This window comes from Prionailurus bengalensis, chromosome C1, assembly GCF_016509475.1.
Source record: "Prionailurus bengalensis isolate Pbe53 chromosome C1, Fcat_Pben_1.1_paternal_pri, whole genome shotgun sequence".
In the NCBI taxonomy this organism is placed as follows: domain Eukaryota; kingdom Metazoa; phylum Chordata; class Mammalia; order Carnivora; family Felidae; genus Prionailurus; species Prionailurus bengalensis.
In genome coordinates this window covers 118588614-118614235 of record NC_057345.1, presented here as the reverse complement: position 1 = coordinate 118614235, position 25622 = coordinate 118588614, and the positions used below count along the sequence as shown (strand labels likewise).

Below are 25622 nucleotides of genomic sequence, written 5' to 3'. Positions count from 1 at the left end.
GTGTTCTCAGGGATTTGGGGCAGTCTCATCTCGTCTTGGGAGGTGGGTTTCGGTCATTATGTGAGAACAGAGGTCCTTAGGAGAAAAAGGACAGATGACTACCTAAAAGAAAAAGGGAGGGCAGGTTAGCTCTTCTGACTTGAGCTCCGGACATTGAGAGAACAGTCACGAGGCTGTCCAGGTTTCTCACGGCATCAGAAACGGAAAATGGAAGTAGGGCATCTGAGTCTTTGTGGTTAAACTCCTTTATGCCTGTTAACACATTTCAAACATAGCATTTCTGTATTTATGGAAAGGTCCCAACATAAAACAAAATGTTAACATGCTCCATCTTCCTTGAAATTTGCCCTGGACAATATTCAACAAGCTCAAAAGCTAGGTTTTTTTTTATAAGAGACCAGAATCGGTACTTCTATTTTTGCATGAATATGTTTATTAATGAGGTCATTTTACAAACCTCTGCATGACTAATGAGCCAGAGAGCTATCAGTTTTTCTTGTCATAATTTGTGCTGATCACGTAACTTCTAAATGTAGCATGTTCTTTGACCCCTGTTGAAATGTAGGCTATAGCAAAGCTACTTAGAGGCAATTTATAAGCATCTCCTTATCTTCTTTTTCGTTTTTCTTAGAATATTTGATATCTGATACTTAAATTGACTCTAATGGAAAAATTCTTTTAAATTTTCATTATTCTGAAACGTTACCCTATATCATAGAGAAATCAATACAGATCCCCACAAAATACACTTTTGAGGTGGTCTATTTTGGGAATATATTGGAATGTGAAAGTAGAAATGTCTTCACTGGACCAAAATACTGGAAATGAAATATTTATTTTTTTAATATTTGGTATTGATTAGTAATTTAGGTAGCTGATAGCTTTAGGAGAGGTAAAATTTAAGGTGTTACAGTTAATTTTTTTTTTTAAGGAGATGTTTTTGAAGTACTTTTCCGTAGATATTGGATTCTTTCCTTTCCTTTCCTTTTTTTTTTTTTACTTTGTAGTAGAAAAATGACACACAATAAAACATGATTACTGCCTAACTTAACTGACCTCATTCCATTGCTTGTAACATTTACTATATCTAAATGGAAACTGTGGTGGGGAGAGGTGTGGGGAGTCGGTGGGGGGGGGCAGGTGCATATACGCATACAGATGTAATCGAAACAGAAGTTTCACAAAACATACTTCATGTCATACTTGAGATCCCCTCTGATGTTTCTGCCCTGGTCCATGGTGTTCTGTTTCACTGAGGGAAAAAAACGTTGCTGGTTGTGACCCATTAAACTGATTTCACGATCCACTAATAGACTGCCACCTTCCGTATGAAAAACACTGATTTCACAGCTGTTAGTGTCACAAAGAAATCATACCATGTTTTCAGGAGGATTATTACGCATTTTATGTATGAAGATACTTCTTTTAATATTTAATTAATTAATTAATTAATTATTTAGAGAGACAGAGAGCAAGGGCGGGCCAGAGAGAGAGGGGAGAGAAAGAATCCCAAGCAGGCTCCATGCTGGCAGCTCAGAGCCTGATGCGGGGCTCAAACTCATGAACCGTGAGATCTTGACCTGAGACAAAATCAAGGGTTGGGTGCTTAACCGACCAAGCCACCCAGGCGGCCCCTGAAGATACTTCTTTTAGCTTGTTTTTATCCCAGAGTTCCTAAGTTGTTCTTTTTGTTAAGAAGTTTTGGTGCCTAAGCATCAGTTGGGGACCCTGTTGAAACGCAGAATCCTGGGCTCCTATTCAGACATTCCTTCTGTGGGCCTCCTGTTGGGCCCAGAAACCCGTGTTTGTGACGAGCACCCCAGGTCCTCCTGATGTAGGCAAACTGAGAACCAGGCTTTGAAAACACTTGTCTTGTTTGTGACAGGATCTAGGGAATGCTGCCTTGGGACACGTCCGAGCATAACAACTTTTTCTGCCGTAGGAAAGCCGTTCATTTTAGATGCATCAGTGAAATTGAGTTCTCATTCTAGCTTTCTTAGCTGCTTTATTTTGATGCAATGCCTTAGGGAACAGATCCTCCGCGTTAAGGCCGAAGAAGATAAAATCCCATTGCTGGTCGTGGGAAACAAGTCCGACCTAGAGGAGCGGAGGCAGGTGCCCGTCGAGGAGGCCAGGACGAAAGCAGAGGAGTGGGGTGTGCAGTACGTGGAGACGTCGGCTAAAACGCGGGCCAACGTGGACAAGGTAGGGGTGCGCTCTTTGTGTGTTTCTTGGGAAACTGCAGCACGTAGATGTCTCATCTGTTTGGTTTTGAGGGAACCATTTGTGGAAAGTAGGGGAGAACTGACTTTTCCAGATGTCTCAGCCAGGACAGTGAGAAGCCCTGGGAGGGTTTGACCGTGGGTTTAAAACAACCCAGAGCAGAGTCCCCTCACTTTGTCTTGACCCTTTGTTAGAGCATGCTTAAGGTTGGCCCCTGGAAGTATGGCCCCGGGGTCAGTGAAGGCAGTGCTGGAAGGAAGGCCACAGTAGCACCTCTGTGCTCTCATCTGCTGCGGCCTGTTGTTCTCCAGGAGCCAAGTCCATCAGCGGGTTCTTAGGGGCTTCCCCAGGGAAACATGTTGTACCTTGATTTTGTTGTCAGTGACTTATCGGTTAGATTTATTCTTTTCCCCTTACTGTCCACCGGCAGAGCCAATGTGTTCTGTGTTTGTAACTTGGTCTCCAAATACTATTTGCTCTCAGGAATCAACTCTCCCATCCCCTCCCCTTCCCTTTAGCCTTTCCCTTTCCCTTCCCCTTCCCCTTCCCTTCTCTGTCTTAGCGATGCCCAGTGTACTTTCTCATTCAAATCTCTGATGCTGGTGAAAGGGGGACCTTGACAATGCTGAAAATCTTTTTTTGTTTTTAATAATTTTTTAAGTTTATTTACTTATTTTGAGAGAGACAGAGACAGCACAAGTGGGGGAAGGGCAGAGAAAGAGGGCGAGAGAAACCCAAGCAGGCTCCGTGCTGTCAGCTTAGGGCCTGATGTGGGGCCCGAACTCACGAAACGTGAGATCATGACCTGAGCTGAAACCGAGAGTCAGATGCTAATCAACTGAGCCACCCAGGGGCCCCGACAATGCTGAACATCTGACAGTTGGAAGATCCACCTACTAGTGATCGCTATTGTTAGGTTTTGGGGTTTTTTCTAAAGAACTAAGGTTCAGAGCGGTTGCCACACAGTTAAAGTGAACAGCCTTATAGATGAGGCTTTCCCTTCTGCCTTCACCTTGTTTGTTAGCTCTTACTTCATGATCTGTGCTCTTGTAACATCTAAACCCACCTCATTTTGGCAGCCGAGCAGTGGATATGTCTGCTTTTTTTATGCGGCGTCAGCATCTGAAGCCCCCAGATTGCATCTCATGTTGCTCCTTCTTATGGGGAAATAATTCTCCTTCACTTCTTACCTGAGAGGGACAGATTTGTGACCAAGCTTTACTTTAGCTTGAAATGAGTCTAGAAGAACATTGGTGTTTAGGATGTTGGTATTAAAAGGGGCTCCCTTTATTTTTTAAACAATTTTTATTTATTGTTCAGGTATAATCGACATACAATGTTACATTCACTTCAGGCGCACAACAAATTGATTTAACAATTGTGTATATTACTCAGTGCTCACTATGGTAGATGTAATCACGGTCTGTCACTGTACAATGTTATTACAGTGTTACTGACTATATTCCCGAGGCTGTACTTTTCATCCCTGTGACTTATTTATTTTATAACTGGAAGTTTGTATCTCAAGTCCCCTTTATCTTTTACACCCATCCTCCCACCTTCCTCCCCTTGGGCAATCACCAGTTTGTTCTCTGTATTTGAGTCTGTTTTTGTTTGTTTTGTTTTTTTAGATTCCACATGTAAGTGAAATAATATGGCATCTGTCTTTCTCTGTCTTATTAGGGGAGCCAAATACCCCCTAGGTCCATCCATGTTGTTGCAAATGGCAAGCTTTCCTTCTTTTTACATGCCTGAGTGATATCATTCCACTGTATATATGTTCCACATCTTCTTTATCCATTCATCTATCGATGGATTGCTTCCATAATTTGGCTGTTGTAAATCATGCTGCTATATACATCAGGGTGCGTATATCTTTTCAAATTAGTGTTTTCATCTTCTTTTGGTAAATACCCAGTAGTGCAATTAGTGGATCATATGGTTTTCCTGTTTTTCATTTTTTGAGGAACCTCCATACTGTTTTCCACAGTGACTGCACCAGTTTGCATTCCCACCAGCAGGGCAGGGAGCGGTCCCTTTTCTCCACATCATTGTCAACACTTCTTTTCTTTTCTTTTTGACAAAATACTAGCCTGACTGGTGTGAGAGGTGATTATCTTATTACGGTTTTGATCTGCATTTCCCTGAGGATTACTGATGTGTCTTTTCATGTGCCTGCTGGCCATCCTTGTGTCTCCCTGGCTAAAATGCCTATTCAGGTCCTCTGTGTATTTTTAAATCAGATTATTTGGTTTTTAGGTGTTGAGTTGTAGAAGTTCTTTATATCCTGGATATTAACCCCTTCTCGGATATATGTTTTGCAAGTATCTTCTCCCATTTGGTGAGTTGTCTTTTTCTTTTGTTGATGGTTTCCTTCCCTGTGCAAAGGCTTTTTATTTCAGTATAGTCCCAGTAGTTTATTTTTGCTTTTGTCTCCCTTGCCTGAAGAGACAGATCCATAAATATGTTGCTCAGGCTGATGTCCAAAAAATGACTGCCTGTGTTTTCTTTTTATTTTCCCTCAAGTTTTTATTTAAATTCCAGTTAGTTAACATACAGTATAATAATAGTTTCAGATGTACAATATAGTGATTCATTGTTTCCATGCAACACCCAATGCTCATGCCTCTGTTTCTTTTATGAGTTTTATGGTTTTAGGTCTCACATCTAGGCCTTTAATCTATTTTGAGTTTATTTTTGTGTGTGGTGTAAGAAAGTGGTCCAGTTCCATTCTTTTGCATGTGGCTGTCTAGTTTTCCCAGCACCATTTATTGAAAAGACTACCCCCCCCATGCATATTCTTGCCTCCTTTGTCTTAGATTAATTGACCATATACTCATGGGTTTATTTCTTTGCCCTCTCTCCTATTCTGTTGATCCTTGTGTCTGTTTCTGAGCCAGTACCATACTGTTTGGATTACTAAAGCTTTGGAGAAGTATATGTTGAAATCTGGGATTATGATACCTCCTTCTTTCTTAAGATCGATTGGCTTTTCAAAGTCTTTTGTGGTTCCGTACAAATTTCATGATTATTTGTTCTAGTTTTGTGAAAAATACTATTGGTATTTTGATGGGGATTGCACTGAATCTCTAGATTGCTCTGAGGAGGATGGACACTTAAACAATATTAATTCTTCCAGTCTGTGAACATGAAATATCTTTCTATTTGTTTGTGTCATCTTTAATTTCTTTTATCAGTGTCTTACAGTTTTCAGAGTTTAGGCCTTTCACGTCTTGGTAGAGTTTATTCCTACCAAGATGTTTTATTCTTTTTGGTGCAATTGTAAATGGAATTGTTTTCTTAATTCTTCTTTCTGCTACTTCAGTTTTGGTATATAGAAACACAACAGATTTTTGTATATTAATTTTGTATCCTACAACTTTATTGAATTTACTTATCCCTTCTAATAGTCTTTGTGTGTGTGTGGTATCTTTAGGGTTTTCTATATATAGTATCATGTCATCTGCGAATAGCGACAGTTTTACTTCTTCCCTTTTAATTTGTATGCCTTTTATTTCTTTTTCTTGTCTTATTGCTGTGGCCAGGACTTCAGTACTATTTTGAATAAACATGGTGAGAGTGGACATCTTTTCTTGTTCTTGATCATAGAAGAAACGCTCTCAGTTTTTCACCATTGAGTATGATGTTAGCTGTGGGTTTTTCATACATGGCCTTTATTATATTGAGGTATATTCCCTCTAAATCCACTTTGTTGGGAGTTTTTATCATGAATGGATGTTGTATTTTGTCACATGCTTTTTCTGTGTCTATCGAGATGATCATATGGTTTTTATCCTTTGTTTTTTTAATGTGATATATCACATTGATTTGCAAATACCAAATCACTCCTGTATCTCTGGAATAAATCCCACCTGATTGTAGTGAATGATACTTCTAATTATTGTGAATTTAGCTTGCTGATAATTCTGTTGAGGATTTTTGCATCTGTGTTCATCAGAGATATTGGCCTGTAGCTTTCTTTTTTTGTGGTGTCTTTCTCTGGTTTTGGTATTAGGGCAATGCTGGTCTCCTAGAATGAATTTGGAAGTTTTCCTTCATATTCTTTTTTTTTTTTGGAATAGTTTGAGAAGAATAGGTATTAGTTCTTCTTTAATGTTTGGTGCAGTTTACCCTTGAAGCCATCTGGTCATTGACTTTTATTTGTTGGGAGGTTTTCTTTTCTTTTTTTTTTTTTTTTTATTACCAATTCAATTTTGTTACTAGTAACCGGTCTGTTCAAATTTTCTATTTCTTCCTAATTTCGTTTGGGAAGATTATATGTTTCTAGGACTTTATCCATTTCTTCCAGGTTGTCCAGTTTGTTGGCATATAATTTTTTAATATTCTCTTATAATTCTTTTTATTTCTGTGGTGCCAGTCATTATTTCTCCTCAGAAAGGGTTGGCTTTATTTTACTTATTTTTTAAATGTTTATTTATTTTGAGAGAGAGAGAGAGAAAGAGAGAGAACATGAGTGAGTGTGAGTGGGGGAGGGGCAGAGAGAGACCGGGAGAGAGAATCCCAGCAGCATTCTGACAGCGCAGAGTCTGACGTGGGGCTCGAACTCATAAACTGTGAGATCATGACCTGAGCCGAAATCGAGAGTCAGATGCTTCAATGACTGAGCCACCCAGGCAGCCCAGAAAGGGTTCACTTTAGAAGCGTTTTGGTAGCGTCTGCAATATAAATCTGTCTGTAATGTGAAGTATGTTCACTCGCTATTTTTTCCCTCTATTATTTCTCAGCTCTTATGCTGATTGCTGTGCCGTTCCAAATCTCTTTCTTTGTGTCAAATTGTTTCCTAGTTGTAGAAAACACACAGAAAATCCAGACATGCATTTCATTTAAAAAACACCGGGAAGGCTTTCTTGGCCTGGAACCCGGGATGTGTAGTTTTTGACAGGCTGGTGGGGGTTGGGGCTGTTGCAGGCTCGCTTGGATCTCCTTCCTCCGCTGGACCAGCTTGACCTGCCAAACAGGACCCAGCAGAAACTTATGACTGGCAGCATTGTATTCGCTCGTACACAGTTTACACGAAAGGTTGATAAGATCAGCCCGTGAACAACTTTGTCATCATTTTAAATTGGACACATTCCATCCTCCTCCTGCCTTTGCTGTTAGAACAAAACGAAAAAGCCGTAACATTTGAAGTTGTTCACTGCTGCTCTTGTGGGTGGGGTGCTTAGGTCATTTTGTGGGGAGGGGGGTGCCTTTTTGTGCCTGGAGCTGGTGGTAAATGCATGTGGAGTCCCCCACTCAGAAAGCTCCATCTTCCTTTTCACCAAGAAGAAGGTATGTCTATGGAAATAAAAGGAGGTTGTCGTTTTGTGTGAACATCTGAAGATTAAAGCCTGCGCTCAGCCTCTTGCTTCCAGTCTCTATCACTCCCTCTGAGAAATCTGAAATGTTTCTTTGTCTCAGACTTATTTTGTCTGCTTGGGTATCATGGGCACTTTGGCATGATTGCTGGAGGCAGAGGGCAAAACCCAAACTATCTGACAGATGATAATTTGTATCTGAATAGTACATTGCATTCAGAGGACAAGTCATATCAGTTCTTGATAAAGTTCCTTTCAGCTAACGTCTCAAGGAACAGTGGCTGTTCCTGAGAATGAGGGTAGGGGCTGCTTGTGGAGGGGTGGTGGGACAGCACATCTCTCCTCTCCTGTCCCAGTTTCCTAGTGCAGGAGCCTCAGTTTGTTTATGGTTTATTTCCTCTTCTCTCAACCCCACCATGTTCCAAGTTGCTAGTCTTGCTGGAGAAGCCGTCAGGCATAATGATGTTCCTACCTGTACAGGGTCGTGATTAGGATTACATAAGGTGTGGTGGTCTATAAGAAAGCACCCAGTAGCAGGTACTCATGTTCTTAACCTTTCCTGGTGGTTGCAAATGCTAGAAAGTCTAATGCAAAACTTGGCTCAGGGTTTATAAAAACAAGTTTGCTTTATGCTTTAAAATGTGACTACATATCCTGCTTAGTGGAATTGCTTCATGAAATCATTAAATGGCTTTTTCCTCCCTATTCTTTTCGTTCCTTCCTCCGCACCCCAGGTGTTCTTTGACCTAATGAGAGAAATCAGAGCCAAAAAGATGTCAGAGAACAAAGACAAGAACGGCAAGAAAAGCAGCAAGAACAAGAAAAGTTTTAAAGAAAGATGTTGCTTACTGTGAATGCCAAGATGGCGGATGAAGCAATCACCGCTAAGGACATAGGGTGGGCTCATTAAGGGAAGCGTATAGTCGACTTCTTGGTGTATTCCCTGCTCTCCCAACCTCATTCACGCATACTTCTTTAAATGGGGAAAATATTTGTGAACCAGTGGCTGGCAGAAGAAATAAGCCCTTGTCTATGCATCGGAATGGCTACGTTGTCAGGAGGTTTTGGAGTTCCCTTCTCTCTCCCTCTCTCCCTCCCAAAAGTTTAATCACGTGTGTAGTGCTATAGGTAGGAAATAGTCAAGTGTTAATTAAAGAGAAATACACTGTCGTAGCATCTTCTTCCCCACCCCCCTAGTTTTATAACGTTACCATCTTTTATTTTGGAATAAAAATGTCCTATTTTATTGGGTTTGGGGAGAGGTGGGTAGGATAAGACTCTCCCCAACTCTTATCAGCTTAACAAAAGTGTTCAAAAAAATCCATTAACTTCTGAGGACACTGAAAAATTCAGAGATTTTTTTTGTGTGTGTGTTAAGTCTATTGGCAATACCCTGCAGATCTGAAGCACTGTGAAAAAATAAAATAAATATGAATCGGGCCAGATGGGTCAGTAACAAGCTCATAAATCCTTCTTAGATACGAAAAATGAAAATCAAATTCTTCATATGTAAAAATTAGCCAATTACAGCCTGTGTTGGCTATTTCTCTCCTATAGGATCCTGAATTTTGTGTAGAAGCTTCTTTTTAGCAGATTAAGTGAAGACTCCAGAGTAGTATGCTTTATACATGGCATACTTTCCTTATCAGAGCAAAAAATCTATCTTTGGTTGCATCCTTCCCTCACTGCCAGCCAAGGTGAGACCCTTCCTTCTCCACTGGTAACCAATGTCTGTCCTTCTGGTCGACCTCTCTGCATGCAGAGGTTGAGAAAGCCTCTTCCTTTGTTTCTTTTAAGTGTAATGAGTTCTTCTGAAGAATGTGATGAGTTCAAATTGTATCCTCAAATCATGAAGGCAGCGCCAGTGTCAGACATTCTGCTACCTCTCATAGAATTGCTCTGTAATTCTAAATTTAAAATTAGAAGATGTGGGAAAGGATAGGATAAGCCATTGCTTTTTACCTCTGAGAATTGGCTGCTGTTTCTAATACAATTTTCTTCTGAGACAGCCATAGAGTTGGTTCGAAAAAGGCTCTTATTGATGAGATACGGTAAGCTTTTTTGTATATCAATATTCTAAATTTAGCAACCAGAAAAATTTTTCCTCAGGAAAGGAGTACTGTGATGAAAACCCAGTATTCAGCGCATTTCCCCCCATTTTTTGGAAGTGACATTTCACATCTAGGTGCCAAAAGGGAACTGGGGTGGGGAGAGTGGGAACCTTTCAAATTTATGGTTATTACGGAAATTGTGGAAATTATGATCTGACTGGGAAGCAATCTTGTATCACCTCCCAAAGAATCATGGGTCTTTTTTAAATAAAAAAAAGCAGACAAATACACTTTTTCAGGGCTTCAAGCTTTTTATCTTACCCTTTTGTCATACATGTAAAATGCAAGCATTAAAGAAACTGACAGTAACTCGTTCATTATTGATTATGTTAGGTTTTCTGTGATATCAGACAAACTTTATTTCTACTAATCCTTTGAACTGGACTGTGGGAAATAAAATTTAAATATAAATAGTATTTTAACTTCATCTTTCCTTTGGGAGAGAGGACTACTCTTCTTAAAATTTCCTCCTAGTGTGTATTTATTTATTTTGAGAGAGAGCGAGCGAGTGAGTGGGAGAGGGGGAGAAGGAGAGAGAGAATCTCAAGCAGGCTCCATGCTGTGAGCACAGAGCCTGACACGGGGCTCAGTCCCATGTGCCGTGACATCATGACCTGAGCTGAAATCAAGAATCGAATGCTTGACCGACTGAGCCACCCAGGCCCCCCTCATAAAATTTGAAAACTTGAAGGTAATCACACACTTGAGGTTTTTCAAACAACCTTTTTTCTTTTCATCCTGGTTTGCTACCCGTTTGATATCAATTCTAGTCAGTAGTAGGTAGATTTGGAGTATGTACAAATATATTAAAGACGGTATGAATTATTTCATGCTATAGAAATTATTCTTGGTAGGTGTTATCGGTATATTTCTAAAATTATATTTAACTGGATAGCAATCAGAAATGCATCTTCTTAAAGAATTTATACATATGAAAATCTTTTGCATAGGAAAATAAGGGGGTGGTGCTATTTAGAAATTGGAAACATAGTTACTTGCTAAATGATTCTATATTGTGTCCAGGGCCTACCATTATCTTCCTAAAGTATTCGTTCTAGAACTATTTAAGCACCTACTTGATGTCAGCCTGCATTCTAGGTGCCGGGGTACAGTATTGAACCAAGTAGGCAAGAGCTCTGCTCTCCTGGAGCTTATATTCCAGTGGGGAAAGAGACAAATAAGTGAAAACATGAGGGTAAGTATTTTGATGAAAATAAAACTGGGTAATATGACAGGAAGTTTCTGGGCTGTAGAGAGGATTTTGATTGCGTGGTCAACAAGCTTCTCCAGGGAAGTGACATTTAAGCTGAGACTGCAGATGTGAAGGAGCAACCATGTGCCAAGCCACTTGGGTGGGTGCAGGGAGCTTCCCAGGTAGGTAGGGAACCGCAGGTCCAAAGGCCCTAAGGTGTTCGGGAAAAGACTCCAAGGACCATATGGCTGGAGTATAATGACGGTGGGCAGAGTAGTAGAAAAAGATGTAGCAGTTTACGATGACATGAAGTGGTGTGGGGGGAAAAATACCTAGACACATAATTTGCTACAAGTATCCGATTTTGTCAAATCCAAGGCACCGTTAATTGTAAGAAGTCACCGTAATTTATACACCACAAAGGAAAAACCCTGCTAATTAAGTGAACCCATCCCGATTCCAGTGACATAAAAGTGTGGGGAAAACTGCATGTTTTAGATGCGGCCAAGTACAATATGTACGTTTAAGTGACAGCTGAAATACAGAATTCACCTCTGTTGGTCTAGAAGCTACATTATAATGAAATACAATAGAAGCTTGAACAGTAGGTAAGTATTAACCCTGGGAGAGTATACATAGGTAGATACAATTAATGTTATAGTAGTAAACTTAACTTGGATGTTTTTGTTTTAAAAATTTGTTAAAACCAATCAAAATTGTAACCGCATGTGTTTTAAAATTCCAACGGTCTAGAAGTGTCTGGGATGGAAGGTCTCTGGTCCTGCTCTTCCTACTCCTGCCCTGCTCCCTGAAAGTCATAGTCAACCATTTCTGTTCTGAGATCATTCGGTAGGTGCTCCTGAGTTTCTCAATACCGTTCTTACGCCACGATTTCTTGATTTTTCCACCTCAGACGTCCCCAGTGACAGCTTGCTGTGGTAGATGAGAGTGTAGCTCACTGTGTTCCTTACCCCTACCCCATTTTTGACCATAACGGGATGGTTTTAATTCCTCTCTTGGTGACTGTTAACACCATTTATTTATTTACTTATTTATTTATTAAACTTTTTATTTTGTTATTTTGTTATATTTATTCATTTTTGAGAGAGAGAGAGAGAGAGGGAGACATAGAGCGCAAGTGGGGGAGGGGCAGAGAGAGAGGGAGACACAGGATCCAAAGCAGGTTCCAGGCTCCGAGCCGTCAGCACAGAGCCCAATGCGGGGCTTGAACTCACGAACGGTGAGATCATGGCCCCGGGCCAAAGTTGGACACTTAACTGCTTGAGCCACCCAGGTGCCCCTAAACTTTTTGTTTAATGTTTATTTTTTATTTTTGAGAGAGAGAGAGAACAAGAACGAGCAGGGGAGGGGAAGAAAAAGAGGGGATCAGAGGGTCTGAAGTGGGCTCTGTGCTGACAGCAGAAAGCCCCATACAGGGCTCGAACTCACAAACCATGAGATCATGACCTGAGCCAAAGCTGGACGCTTAACTGACTGAGCCACCCAGGCACCCCTTAAAACTATGTGTAAACTTCTTGTTTGTTATTCATGCAACTCTTGGCTCCCCACTCTGAAAGGTGAGGACATTAACATTCCTGCCCTTTGTCTCTTGACTCCCTCCTTTCTCTTTCTCTGTGACACCTTTCACCTGTATATAATCAAGGTCGATGACATGAACATTCCATTCTGTGACTGTCACTCAAGCCTCCCTGCTTTATCCGCAGATTAATTTTAAAGGTGGACTACCACTCAACAACAATTAGTTTATGAGGCCAACATAACTTTGACTCACTGCCGAGCTGAGTACCGTGTGCTAATGGTGTCTCCTTCGGGCGTCACCGTTCTGGCCACACCCCACCAAGGAGAGCGCCGGAGCGTCCAGTCACGTGGGCTCTTCCATCAATGGCCTGAGTCACTCCCGCTTCAGCTCGCTTCCACTGGAGACTGTCTCCCGGGCAGGGTCCCCTCCTTCCTCCCATTTTTCCTGAAGTTTGATTGCTTTTTTGTTGTTGAGAAGATAATGATGTGTCTTCTTTTCCCAAGGCCACTTTCTTTCTGTCGCTTGGGATCTGCTTCCATTCTTTGGAAAATGTCAGAGCTCAGCGATCGCCTGATCGTTGGACTCCCGACTTCCTAGGTCTTCTGTGCAACTGCCGTACTGAGATTTGTTTCATTGGGCCCTCGGGTCAGTTCTAGCTTCCTCGGTCTCCCATATCTTCCTTTACTGGTTTTCAGCCTCGTCTTGCTGGAGTACATTTTCAGAAAGGGTGCACTGGAGGTAAGCTTTCAGAGTCTCTCGGTCCGTATGAAATACTGTTACCTTTGCCTGGCTTCAGCTGCTGGCTTGGCTTGGCATGGAATTCTACGTTCAAAATAACTTTCCCTTAGAACTTAGAGGCTTTGCCTCATTGTCTTCAAGCACCTGCCGCTGCCGCTAAAGCTGGTGTTACTCTGCTTGCAACCCCTTGTTACGGGTGCCCGGCTTCCCCTCCGCCCACGGACTCGTAGAGAATCTTCTCTTCATCTGCACTGTCCAGATGACACAGTGGCTGATCTAAATGTGGGTCTTCCCTATTCCTCCGGCCCGGCACTCGGTGGTGCCTTTCAGTGAACAATGACACCTCTTCAGCTCTAGAATAATGCATTTCTGAATTTGGGGGGCGGATAATTCCTCTCTTCCGTTTTCTGTGCTTTCTTTCCAAAACCTCTGCTCTCTGCTTTTGGAGCTCTTAGATTCGTATCTGCGTCGTCTCTTCCTGTATGTTCCAGGTTTATTTTTTCTCGGAACCACCCTCTCCCTCCCTCCCTCCCTCCCTCTCTCTCTCTCTCTCTCGCTCTCGCTCTCTCTCTTTCTGTCTCCCCATCTCCTTTCATCACCTGTGATTTGCCAAACACTGTTGGAGGTCCTCAAGATCCAGCAGTGACCAAACATGAAATTCTTTGCTCTCCTGGAGCTTACACTAGCGGAATCAGCTTTTATTGTCTAACTCATTATTTACGTCTCTGTGTGTGTGAACCACAGCTTTCTTTGTCTCGAATTGTTCCTTTCTCATAGCAACTGTTGTTGGCCTCCTGGATGCAACAGCATGGCTTTCTGAGCATATTAGATCTTTGGAAAGTTCTATATCCAGAGTTCCCTTTGTTTAATTTTTATGCAGTTTTTCTCTTCATTCTGTTCTTTATTTTCTTTAAGCTGCAATTTTCCTCAAACATCCGGTGACCTGATTGTCCAGCCAGCCCTTTACTTATGAGGGACTGCAGAGACGGGCCGGGAGCTCCGTGTACACGGGCGGGGCCTGTGATGCAGCAGGCTTGACTTGGGGTGAATGTGGGGCACACCAGTCATGGTGCCCCAGGCCCCTAACATCCACAGCAGGGAAGGTGTACTCTGGGGTGGGGGGCAGCTGCCGGGCTGGCCTCCTTGGTTCTCCCCATGTACTCTTTTTCTCTCAAAAGCAGAGCCCTGGGGACAGATGCAGTGTTGGCTGCAGGAGCGGGGTGCACTGTTTCCCAGCAGACCTCTGACCTCGCTATTTCCAGACCCGCTCCATACCCCAACTGCTCGGTCTGCAGATTTGGGGTTCCTGCTGGGCAACCCACTCCTCCCCTCCACAGCCCCTTCTTTCCTTTTTTGTCTCCCAGTGCCCTTCTGGAGGGCAGCCTTGTCAAACTCCTGCATCGACTGGTGGCCCTCTCGTTCTCTTGGCTGTTGGACTTTTGCTTGACTAGGACTTGAACAGAGGCGTCAGGAAACAGGAGGGACTGACATTTGAGCTCACTCTTCCATTTTGACCTGCTCCCATTTTCACAAGTACTTACTATGTCCTTTTGTTGCAGGCCAGTGTCGGATAGAAGGTAGAGTGAAACCATTGATCTGACCTTCTGCAGAGGTCCTCTTGAACTCGGGGGCCTGTGGCAATCCCTGTTCTATAGTAGTGTGGACTTCATCATTTGGGGTCGGACCTGGGTCTGGCCAGTTGTCTTCTGCCATCAACTTTATTTTGTTTTTATTTAAAAATTGTTTAACATTTGTTTATTTCTGAGAGAGAGGGAGAGACCGAGCATGATGGGGGGAGGGGCACAGAGAGAAGGGGGTAGAGTATTCGGAGCAGGCTCCAGGCTCCGAGCTGTCAGCACAGAGCCCGAAGTGGGGCTGGAACTCGTGAACCGCGACATCATGACCTGAGCCGAAATCGGACGCTTCACCGACTGAGCCACCCACGCGCCCAGGGGATGTAAAACTTTTAAAACTAATCTGGGCCCTTGGGTTTATGGCTCTCACTATGAAGAAAGATACTTCCTCTAATACCGCTCCCCTCCTCCTGTCTTTGTCTAATTTAAATGCTAGAGCGTGTTCGGACATAGTATAGCTAACTATTAATTTCTACTCATTCAGATGCGTGCCACCAAGCTAGATGCTCTCAGTTATACCTGATAGAATTGTCAGAAGTATCGCTAGAAGGGCTCACGCATGCGTTCCTCATGGTAGAACACAGCTTTTGATTGTGTCTGAGAAACTCCGTAATATGGCCGAGCTGGGGGGTATTATCTCCCCGCCCAGGCAGTTGAAGAGAGCTTGTGTGCTCAGCCTTGAGGGGAATGAAGGCCCAGCTGCCACGAGGGCAAAGTTGCTTTTCTGTAGCATCTCATCTCCATGCTCTGACTGAAACATCTTCATTATTTTTTTAATGTTTATTTTTGAGAGAGAGAGAGAGAGAGAGAGAGAGAGAGAGAGAGAGAGACGGAGTGTGAGCGGGGGAGGGGCAGAGAGAGAGAGGGAGACACAGAACCGGAAGCAGGCTCCGGGCTCTGAGCGTCAGCCCAGAGCCTGACGTGGAGCTTGAACTCACCAACCGCGAGATCGTGACCTGAGCTGAAGTCAGACGCCCAACCGACTGAGCCACCCAGGCGCCCCTATCAACTTTATATTTTACAAACAAGCTTAATTGTTTCTAGTAGTTAAACCAAACGCATCTCAAGGTGAGTGTACCACAGGAATCAAAAGGGTACCTCGGTCGCCTTCTTAAGGGCTGTCACCAAATAGCCCCTGTGTATTTTCAGTCGTTACGACTGGAAGAGCTTTCCTACCATCTGATTTACCTGGTGAAAACAAACGTATGCTATCATTCTTTTCAATCTGTCGTAACATATGTAAATGTGGACTGGGGCTTACGTTCGTGAGTCCCACGCTGGCTTTGGCGAGAAGGCGCAGGCAACATGGTTTCTCGGCCCACGAAGCTTCCTCACCTCATCACCGCCAGGCACCTAGCTCCGGCCGTGGTTCTCAGCTGGTGGGCCAGGGGCGGGCGGCCAGTGGAGTGTGTGACGTGCAGGGGACGGTGTCCTGGCTGTGGAGACCCCGGGCTGTAGCTTCCTAAAGGGGTCTGGTCACCGGCAGCATCTCCCAAGGCAGTCGGCCATCACTCAGGTCATGCTGTGCGGATCGTGTCGTCTGTTGGGAATAAATTGCGTTTGGGCTGTGTACACGTGTTGTTGTTGTTGCTACAGAGATGCTTGAACTGTGTAGGTGTAGGAACATAGTACCTAGGAAATTTTTTTTTCTTTTTGTCTTTAACGGTGAAGCCAATTATTATTTACCTCATGCCCGGGAGAGGGAGCCTCGTGTCCCAGGAACATGAACCTGATGCCTGTCGTGAGCTCCATTTCCGCCAGCCTGTTTGGGGCAAAGATGCCAGGGACAACCTATGAAAAATAGGAATTTCTCGGGGCGCCTGGGTGGCTTAGTTGGTCGAGCGTCCGACTTCGGCTCAGGTCAGGATCTCACAGTTTGTGAGATCTCACAGCTCGGAGCCTGGAGCCTGTTTCGGATTCTGTGTCTCCCTCTCTCTGCCCCTTCCCCGTTCATGCTCTGTCTCTCTCTGTCTCTCAAAAATGAATAAACTTTAAAAAAAATTTTTTTAAAAGAAAGAAAAATAGGAACTTCTGATTTCCTGAAAAATCTGAGGTCTTTTTCAATTTTTGCTCCTGTTTTCCCGTTTTTGTTTTTCTCCTCGTTCTCCTTGTACCTCTGACTGTTCTGGGTCCTGTGCCGTTACTGGCTTTACTCTTGCCCACTCTATTTTTTTTAAATGATCTTTTGAAAAAAGTATTTATTTATTTCTTAAAGTTATTTATTTTGAGAGAGAGAGAGAGAGAGAGAGAGAGAGAGAGAGAGAGAACCAGTGGGGGAGGGGCAGAGAGAGAGAGGGGACAGAGGATCCAAAGCAAGCTCTGTGCTGACAGCAGAGAGCCTGATTCAGGGCTCAAACTCACGAACCGTGAGATCATGTCCTGAGCCAAAGTCAGACGTTTAACCAAATGGCCAACGTTTCTTTCTTTCTTTCTTTCTTTCTTTCTTTCTTTCTTTCTTTCTTTCTTTTCTTTTCTTTTCTTTTCTTTTCTTTTTTTTTCTTTCTTTCTTTCTTCTTTCCTTCCTTCCTTCCTTCCTTCCTTCCCCTCTTTCTTTCTTTCTTTTTCTTTCTTTCTTTCTTTCTTTCTTTCTTCTTTCCTTCCTTCCTTCCTTCCTTCCCTCCTTCTTTCTTTCTTTCTCTCTCTCTTTCTTCTTTCTTTTTTCTTTCTTTCTTTCTTTCTTTCCTTCCTTCCTTCCTTCCTTCCTCCTTTCTTTCTTTTTCTTTCTTTCTCTTTCTTTCCTTCCTTCCTCCTTCTTTCTTTCTTTTCTTTCTTCCTTTCTCTCTTTTCTTTCTTCTTTCTTTTCTTTCTCTTTATTTCTTTCTTTTCTTTCTTTCTCTCTTTTTCTTTCTTTCTTTCTTTCTTTCTTTTTCCTTCCTTCCTTTCTTTCTTTTTCTTTTCTTTCTTTCTTTCTTTCTTTCTTTCTTTCTTTCTTTCTTCAGTTTATTTAATTTGAGAGGGTGGGAGGAGGGGAGAGAGAGAGAGAGAGAGACAGAGAGAATCCTAAGCAGGCTCTGTGTTGCCAGCAGAGCCTGACGGGCTTGAGCTCAGGAACCACAAAATCATGACCTGAGCCAAAATCAAGAACTCCACCAAGGGAGCCATCAAAGTGCCCCACATTGTCTTTCTAAAGCTCAGATCTGACCATCCCTTCACCCTGACTGTCCTATGGCCTGGACCTAGCACACTGGCTGCCCTCGGCCTTCCCCGTCACTCGCTGCCCTCCCTCCCTCCATGCCGCCTGACTGCCACCTCGTCCCAGAACATGCCAAGGGCTTTCCAGTCACATCCACTTGTTATGGCTCTCCTGGCCATTCCTTAGCACCCCCTCATACAGGTTCTTGCTGCTTCTCTGTGTGCTCTTTGTCCCTGTTGTCACAGAGGGCCCAGTGAGCCCCACGAGCACATGCCCCGTGGGCTCTTCAATTCTGTCTCGGCCTCAAACTGTATTTGGCTCATTGCCGCATCTTAAGTGTTGGCTGAATGGAACAAAATAGCTCAAATATAAAGTCTTATATGCAGCCTTGATGACATACTTAACTAAAGTTTCTTTATAAGGCGGTGGCTGTCTGAAGGACCGCTACCAAGAGGCAAAGCAAGTAAGAGCTAACGCTGTTGCCTTGGAAAGTCTGGAAGACGGGTTTCTCCAACCCCGGATCTGAAGGCTGATTTGTGTCTCCGCCCGCACGGGGGATCAACCTGCCACACCGGCTGGCGGCCCGAGTGTTCCCCACCTTAGCTGCTGGGCTGAGCCAGACCGCCCGTCCTTTTCTGCCCTGTCCTTCCCAGGAACGTTGGCTGGCTCTCCTTCCTCCTCCACGGCGGCCTCCAAAGCGTGCAAGGGTTCGTCTGTGTGACTCTCCTCTTCTCCTCCCCTCCTGTTTCTTACCCTGGACTGCATGCGCTTTGGGGATGACCAGGCATCGGTGGTCTGGTGGCCGTGGTGGCCTTCCCACTCCGGCCTCTCCACATCACAGCCCACGGTGTGCACCCTGCCTTAGCAGCTGGGCTAAAAGCACCCCTGTACGGTGCCACTGCCCGCCGTCCAGGGAAGTACAAATGATTTGGCGCACCCCAGGCCATCGATGGGACTGCCTCAGATAAGCACTCGAGCCAAGTTCCCGTCGTGGCGCACCAGGGCTGTGGAGACGTGGCCCTGGGACAGGCCCGCCTGCAGCGCCCCAGCTATGAGACCAAACCTCTTCTCTGGAGGGATTCTGGAGCTGCTCCCGGCACAGCCCCAGGGATCTCACCCTTGCTTGCCCTCTGATGCCGGCTCGCCCGGTGTCCTGGGAGCCCGGCGCTCTCTCTTTCGCGGAGCAGGCCCCATGCTCAGCATGAGGGACATTGCCCTGGCCCTGCAGCCGGACAGACCTCCGTTTGAATTCTGGCTCTGCCCCAGGTTAGCTATGTGACCGGGGCGCATCCGTAAAATGGCCTGGTAAGGGGACCGCGAAGGTCACTGCTTTGCGAGTGCTTTCCCCCATCTCGCTATGAACCCATCCTGCCTGGAATCTTCTCTGCCCCCACTTCTCCTAACGTCCTACCCATCCTTGCAGGGCCACCGCCCCAGAAAGGTGGTCCTCGGGTGGCAGTGGACACTGTCCCACAGGGAGCATGGAAGCCCTGACCCCTTCACAGCCACCCGAGTACCCACCTTCTCAGAAACCTTTCTTGAGAGACAGAAACAGAGAGAGTGCGCATGCATGAGCGGGGGAGGGGCAGAGAGAGAGTCCCAAGCGGGCTCCTCACTGTGCCCACAGAGCCCAACATGGGGCTTGAACCCATGAACCGTGAGATCATGACCTGAGTCGAAATCAAGTGCTGGACGCTCAGGGGAGCCTGGGTGGCTCAGTCAGTTGAGCGACCAACTTTTGATTTAGGCTCAGGTCATGATCTCACAGTAGTGAGATCGAGCTCTGTGTCAGACCGAGTGCTGGTCATGGAGCCTGCTTTGTCTCTTTCTCCCCATTCCCTCTCCCCTGATCACTCACTCTCTCTCTCTCTCTCAAGAAAAAAAAAAGCTGGACATTCCACTAACTGAGCCACTCAGGTGTCCCTCAGAAGGCTTCTCGCTCTATCGTGTCTTTCCTTAGAATCCTGTCAGATCTTCCTTGCCATCTGCCTTCACTGTCTGTGCTCCTCTTTCCCGCCCCCCCCCGCTCTCGGGCAGGGTTAGGGTCTCCCGCTGCTTCCTGTGGCACCTGACTCAGTGCCTTCCATGGAGAAGCCCCGCTGGTCCTTTGTCTTTGGAAGGGGACACCAATGTCACAGCTTCTTTCATAGGACATTGGTTAAAACCATGGCAGATTGGAGCGCCTGGGTGGCGCGGTCGGTTAAGCGTCCGACTTCAGCCAGGTCACGATCTCGCGGTCTGTGAGTTCGAGCCCCGCATTAGGCTCTGGGCTGATGGCTCGGAGCCTGGAGCCTGTTTCTGATTCTGTGTCTCCCTCTCTCTCTGCCCCTCCCCCGTTCATGCTCTGTCTCTCTCTGTCCCAAAAATAAATAAAAAACGTTGAAAAAAAAAAAAAAAAACCGTGGCAGAGAGCCATGGCTTCCCTAACCTGGCTGCTTTTCATAAAAGATTTCTAGAGATCTTTCCATGTTATGGGATGAAGAAACTTACGTAGCAAAGAGGGAAGAGACTACTCAACTGTGATTCAAAAGCAGTTTTAAAGACTGATATTTCCAGGGCGCCTGGGTGGCTCTGTCTGTTGAGTGTCCCACTCTTGATTTCCATTCAAGTCATGATCCCAGGGTCGTGGGATCAGGCCCCGCATCAGACTCCATGCTGAGTGTGGAGCCTGCTTGGGATTCTCTCTCTCTCATTGTCTCTCTCTCTCTCATTCTCTCTCTCTCTCTCTCTCTCTCTCTCATTCTCTCTCTCTCTCTCTCTCTCTCTCTCCCTCTGCCCCTCTCCCCTGCCCATGCATGCTCTCTCCTTCTAAAAAAAAAGATAGAAATTGCCTTCAAGTCGTTTCTTGAACTGTGTGTGTAATGTACACGTAAGAGTAACACAGCCAAGAGCCTGCAAGAAAGACCTGCTGACTATGTGAAACTCATACCTTGTGTCAGCCTGAAACTTACAATCTTTATTCCTGGAGCATGGCATGCTTTATTGCTTTTCATGTTGGCGGTGTAGACTTCGTGGGTGTCCAATCCAGAGGGAGGTAGGGTTTGCTCTGCAGTTCCTTGATTGCAGAAGGCTAAGAGCACTTTCCCTAAGGTTTTACGTTTGGCGGGTCCAAGATCTCATCGTGGCTGGGTATGCAGTGGAACAGCTAGGTCAGGGTGGCACCAAGCATGTTAGCACCTGAACGTGAGTCTCTAGGTCATGGTCAAGGGAATATTTCAGCATATTTCAGAGGCCCTGGGTTTATAAGCACACAGTTCAGCAAACACCCAAAGGAAACTGTAGGTTTCCTGCAAGGTTACATGTTCCTGTAACCACCCACGATTGTTATGAACTTTGTTTCTGAGCTGAATCAGGGAGAAGATTCTGGTAGAATTCCTGTTTAACAAAAGGAACTAAGGTGTTTCTTCCCCCCTGCTCTATGTGTTCATCAGAGAGAGAAGTACCACCCAAGGAAACAAAGACAATCAAATCAGAAAACGAGCATAGTAAGACTGGGTTCATCCATTCTGAACTTCTCCTGTAACAAGTCGCCATAGGGGAAATGACACAATGGAGTAAATTAAAAATTTATATTTAGAGAGGACATATGCCGGGATGTACAGACCCCCCGGATGGTTTTTGTAGAACTGGAGCCCCGGTTTGAATAGCTATTTCTTTCAAATTCTCGGATTGCAAAATGATAGTAATTCCTGAGGAGGACTTTTTTTTTTTTTAAGGATTAGAGTCCTTTAAAAACTTGCCTTTTGAGAAATAATACACTGTGATGTACCTGTTGCCTGTGTACGATGTTTAGAATATTCATCAGGGCTTCTCAAAGCAGTTTTTAAATTGAAAATTTCAGAGACGTTAAAAACATGGATAAAATACGTTTTAGTCACTCTGCCTTCGATGGGTAGTTTCACACTAATAAAAAGCTATGTTTAAAATTTACCGTGCAGTTCTGTGGCCGTTTACTCTGTTGTGATCGCCAGGATCCTCACATGCTCTTGTAAACGGTCGAGTCCTTCAATGTCTGCCTCTTCCCCCACTGGACACGTTCCTCTATGGCCCCAGTGCTTTGCGCATTAACAAAGCCATCGAAGACCTCTAGGGGTCATTCTTCTGCCTCCGTCTGGTGCACTGTAAATGCTCCCAGACATGCTTGTTTGTGTCCAGAGGCTTCTAAATGGCCACCAGGAGGCACAACCCAACAGTCAATGTTGGGGGGAGGCGGATATGAACTAGCCCGTCCGGGACGATTGAGGACTCTCCTCCCTGGAAGGAGGGCTTGAGCCCAGCAAACTCATGGGTAGGCTAAGGAGAGTCAGTGATGCGATAGATACTTGTCCAGTAGCTATATTTGTGGAAACCCCTGTGCCAGGTGGGTGCTGAAGTGGATGATGGTAGGGCTCCAATGGTAAATAAAGCGAAACTTGCCTTTAATCATCATACAAACCCCTGGGGCTGTGCTGCTGACAGCTGCTGCATTTCGTGGGCAGAAGGCTTCATTTCATCCCACTGCGTCCCGAGCTCTGGGCTAAGCACTTGGGGGTACAGAACGGAATAGAACACAGCCCTGCCCTCAAGCGGCGCCCAGGTTGTTGGGCAGGACAGGTACACTTTCAAGACTCAGGTCATAAGCTGCAGTGCCACAACGGCCACGCAAGATCCCGCAATCAACCATATGACCGCACACGGTAGCAGTGTGTTTCTGGTGTTCTGCAGAATGGCGGAGGAATAAATAGCCTGATCTGGAAGGGGAAGGAAAGCTTCTCAGAGAAGGTGATAACGAGATGAGTCTTGAAGGATGCAAAAGGAGAGAACCAGGCAAAGAAAAGAGACACTTGAAGACAAAGGGAGAACAGGAACAGAGTCAGGAGGATCAGGGAAACCGCCAGTTGCTTGTGGGGAACTCCAAAAAGCTCCACCTTCCAGATGGGAAAAAGGGGAGGCCAGGTGGGAGTCTCTGGAGCAGGGACTCTTCAGGGAGGAACCTGTCAGATAGGTTGGGAGAGAACCGTACTGGGGGCCATGGCAATGCTAGGGCGGGGCAAGGATGTCCAGGAGACATCAGGCCAAATCCGTTCTTCATCTCCTCTGTCTTCGGGACCCCTTCCTTGACGCTGTTTGCAGCCAGGGGACAGCTTGTGGAAAGAACGTGGGTTTTGAATAGAGCAGCTTCCGGTCTTAGCTTAGCAATGAAGCTCTGTGCCCACTGATGTGTTCCTCGATCTCTCCGAGCATCATTTTCTCATCTCTAAAGTGGGGATAATGACACTCGTCTTGTTAGGGTCTTTTGCAAAAGACCCTAAGACACACACTTAATGAGTGTGTGTGTGTGTGTGTGTGTGTGTGTGTACAAATCTGTGTGCTGTGCTTGGGTGACGGTAGATGCAGAGTAAAATGGTACATGATGACCCTCGTCTCCATTAGCGGTATTTTACAAGTGGGTATAACCCTGCAGAAAGTCTGATGAGTTAGCTTCTTGCCGTTGACTAGTTGAGATATTTGAAGAGGAGGGTTTGAACTGGGGAGCAGCCGAGGAGAAACAGGGAAGGGTTTGGAGTGAAGATGTTTTTCAGAGGTAGAATCAGAACGACTTTGTGATGGGTCGGGGATAGAGGCCGAATCCACAAGGACTTCCGGCTTTCCGCTGGCGGGGGGACCGGAAGGCTGACATCGTACCTTCTGAGACACAAACCATAGTTGTGGGAAAGACAGGAGAATGTAGTAGGGAGAGCCAGCCCCGTGCAGAACTGGCGTCCTCACTCTGGCAAGCAGGCTGTCATGACCGACACCCGGTGCTCCCGTCCCTGCCCGCAGCCCCTCTCCATGACTCAGCCCCTCTGTGCCCACGTTTGCTGTATCTGCTCTGTCGCTGCTGGCACTGACTTTGTGCAGCCCAGCTTCAGCCTTTAATGCCAGACACCCTTGATGGGTGGGTATGCAAGGTATCTATCGCTGTGCAAACAGTGGCTTGAAAAACATACGTTTGTTATCTCGGAAATCCTGTGAGTGGGGTACAGGTGCAGCTCGGCCGGGGCCTCTGTTCGGGTCCGGATGCCAGCTGGCTGTGTTTTCATCTGGAGGCTCGACAGAGGAAGACTCCACTTCCCAGCTTCTTCAGGTTGTTGGCACAATTCGTTTCCTTGGAGCTGTAGAAGTGAGAGTTTTGTTTCTTCGCTGGCTGTTGACGGAAGGCTCCCCTCAGTTCCTAGGGCCTCCAGTGGCCCTCCCCATAGGCATTCACAATGTGACAGCCAGGTTATTCAAGGCCAGCAAAGCATAAGGCAGTATAAATCACAACGTAATGTCATCACAGGAGTGACATCCCATCACACTGGCCGTATTCTGTTGGCTAGAAGAAAGTCACAGCACCTGTCCACACTTGAGGGGAGGGGACTACAGGTGGGGACAGCAGGAGGTGGGGATCATGAGGGCCACCTCAGGCTTCGCAACCACAGTGGGCTGGTCACCCTCAGGTCAGAGTAGACCTCGCAGGCCAGGAAGGCTTCCCTGGGTCAGTTCTCGACCACACTGCCGTGGCCAGAAGTGGGCACGTTTTACTTAGCTTAGAGCACAGTGGCCTCTATACGCTGACCGCCTCTGGGCACATGCTCCACAGACTCAGTGACATTGCAGGCTTAAGGCATCATAATTGAAACCTGAGACTCAGAGCAGCAAAAATCATAGCAGTGGAGTCCGTAAGCTACTCGTTAAGATTCACTTCCTCTAGTTCAGGAAGTACTTTGGATAATTTTTTAATGCTTTAATTGACATTCTTTGGATGTCTCTTTCAACTTTTCTCATGTTCCATCTCCTCGGAATGGAAAATAGCACACTTACTGACTTTTCCATACTGGTTTTAATACTTAGGGTAAATCCACTTTTCAGTAGCTCGCGTTTAAGTACCCAGCTCTTTGTTTTCTGAGGCTACAAAAAGTTTTGACATATATAATTCGCCATAGCTTGGTGAAAGTAGTGAACCTGTTGCATTTGAGAACATTGTCTCTCTAATTTAAAAGGGAAGTGTTCTTTATTTTTGATTCGTCCATTTCCTCATCTGGAAACCAGGGCAAGCAGCAAGTCTGTGTGTAAGGCTCTGAGCCTGAGAGCTTCCCACCCCTCAGCCTTGTGGTCAGGATCAAAGGACCAAAGCCCATGAAGGCGCCGGCTGCCCAAACAAACCAGGGCTGAAGAAACACCACAGAGAGTTCCATTGTGTTGCTGTAGCTGTTTTAAATTTCTCCTCTAGCATTCTAGACTTATTTGTGTATAATGCTTCAGTTTGTACGACTCTTCGGAAGCTTGGTGCATAAAATGAGATTCAAACGATTTACGAAAGGCTAGCTAGACCGTTCAAAATGTTTTATCAGGAATTTTGCGTCTCTGCATTGCTGACTGTGCACCTTTGATTGAACGTCCGCATCCCTCTTTTCTCCTCCAGCATGTCTTTGACTTGTTGCTACTGTTTTGACCAAACTCTATTGGGTATTTTGACTCGAGCACCAGGAGGGAAGTCGGTACCAACCTGACTTCCGGTCAGCACTGGCCCGAATGTGCCATTCATTTGGGTTAGTGTTCCTCGAGAAATCCTGCGCAAAATACTAGTTCTCAGAGGGGCTGATTGGCTTTTAGTAAAGAAAGGTTCTGTGAGCAAACAGGTTCACAAAATACTGCGTATCAGCTTCCACCTTTTAGGGGTTCAAAGTCCTTATTAGAACACTTCATTCCTTTTTTTTGTTTTCTTTAAA

At 45.2% G+C, this 25622-nt stretch overlaps 1 protein-coding gene and 1 long non-coding RNA gene across 2 annotated transcripts in view; one reads left to right on the top strand and one right to left on the bottom strand.

Annotated features, from left to right (window-relative positions):
• Positions 1-9882, top strand: part of RALB (RAS like proto-oncogene B) — a 44354-nt gene extending 34472 nt beyond the window's left edge. Inside the window, exons 4-5 of the mRNA XM_043576563.1 lie at positions 2028-2205; positions 8276-9882. Of these exons, the coding sequence (XP_043432498.1) occupies positions 2028-2205; positions 8276-8395 (298 nt within the window). The 3' untranslated portion in view covers positions 8396-9882. The remainder of the gene's footprint in view (positions 1-2027; positions 2206-8275) is intronic.
• Positions 8598-22830, bottom strand: LOC122481249. The gene is made up of 2 exons (XR_006296796.1): positions 22797-22830; positions 8598-8721 (listed from the first exon to the last, which is right to left on the bottom strand). It is a non-coding gene; the product is annotated as an uncharacterized LOC122481249 (long non-coding RNA).
• Positions 22831-25622: the final 2792 nt, after the last annotated feature.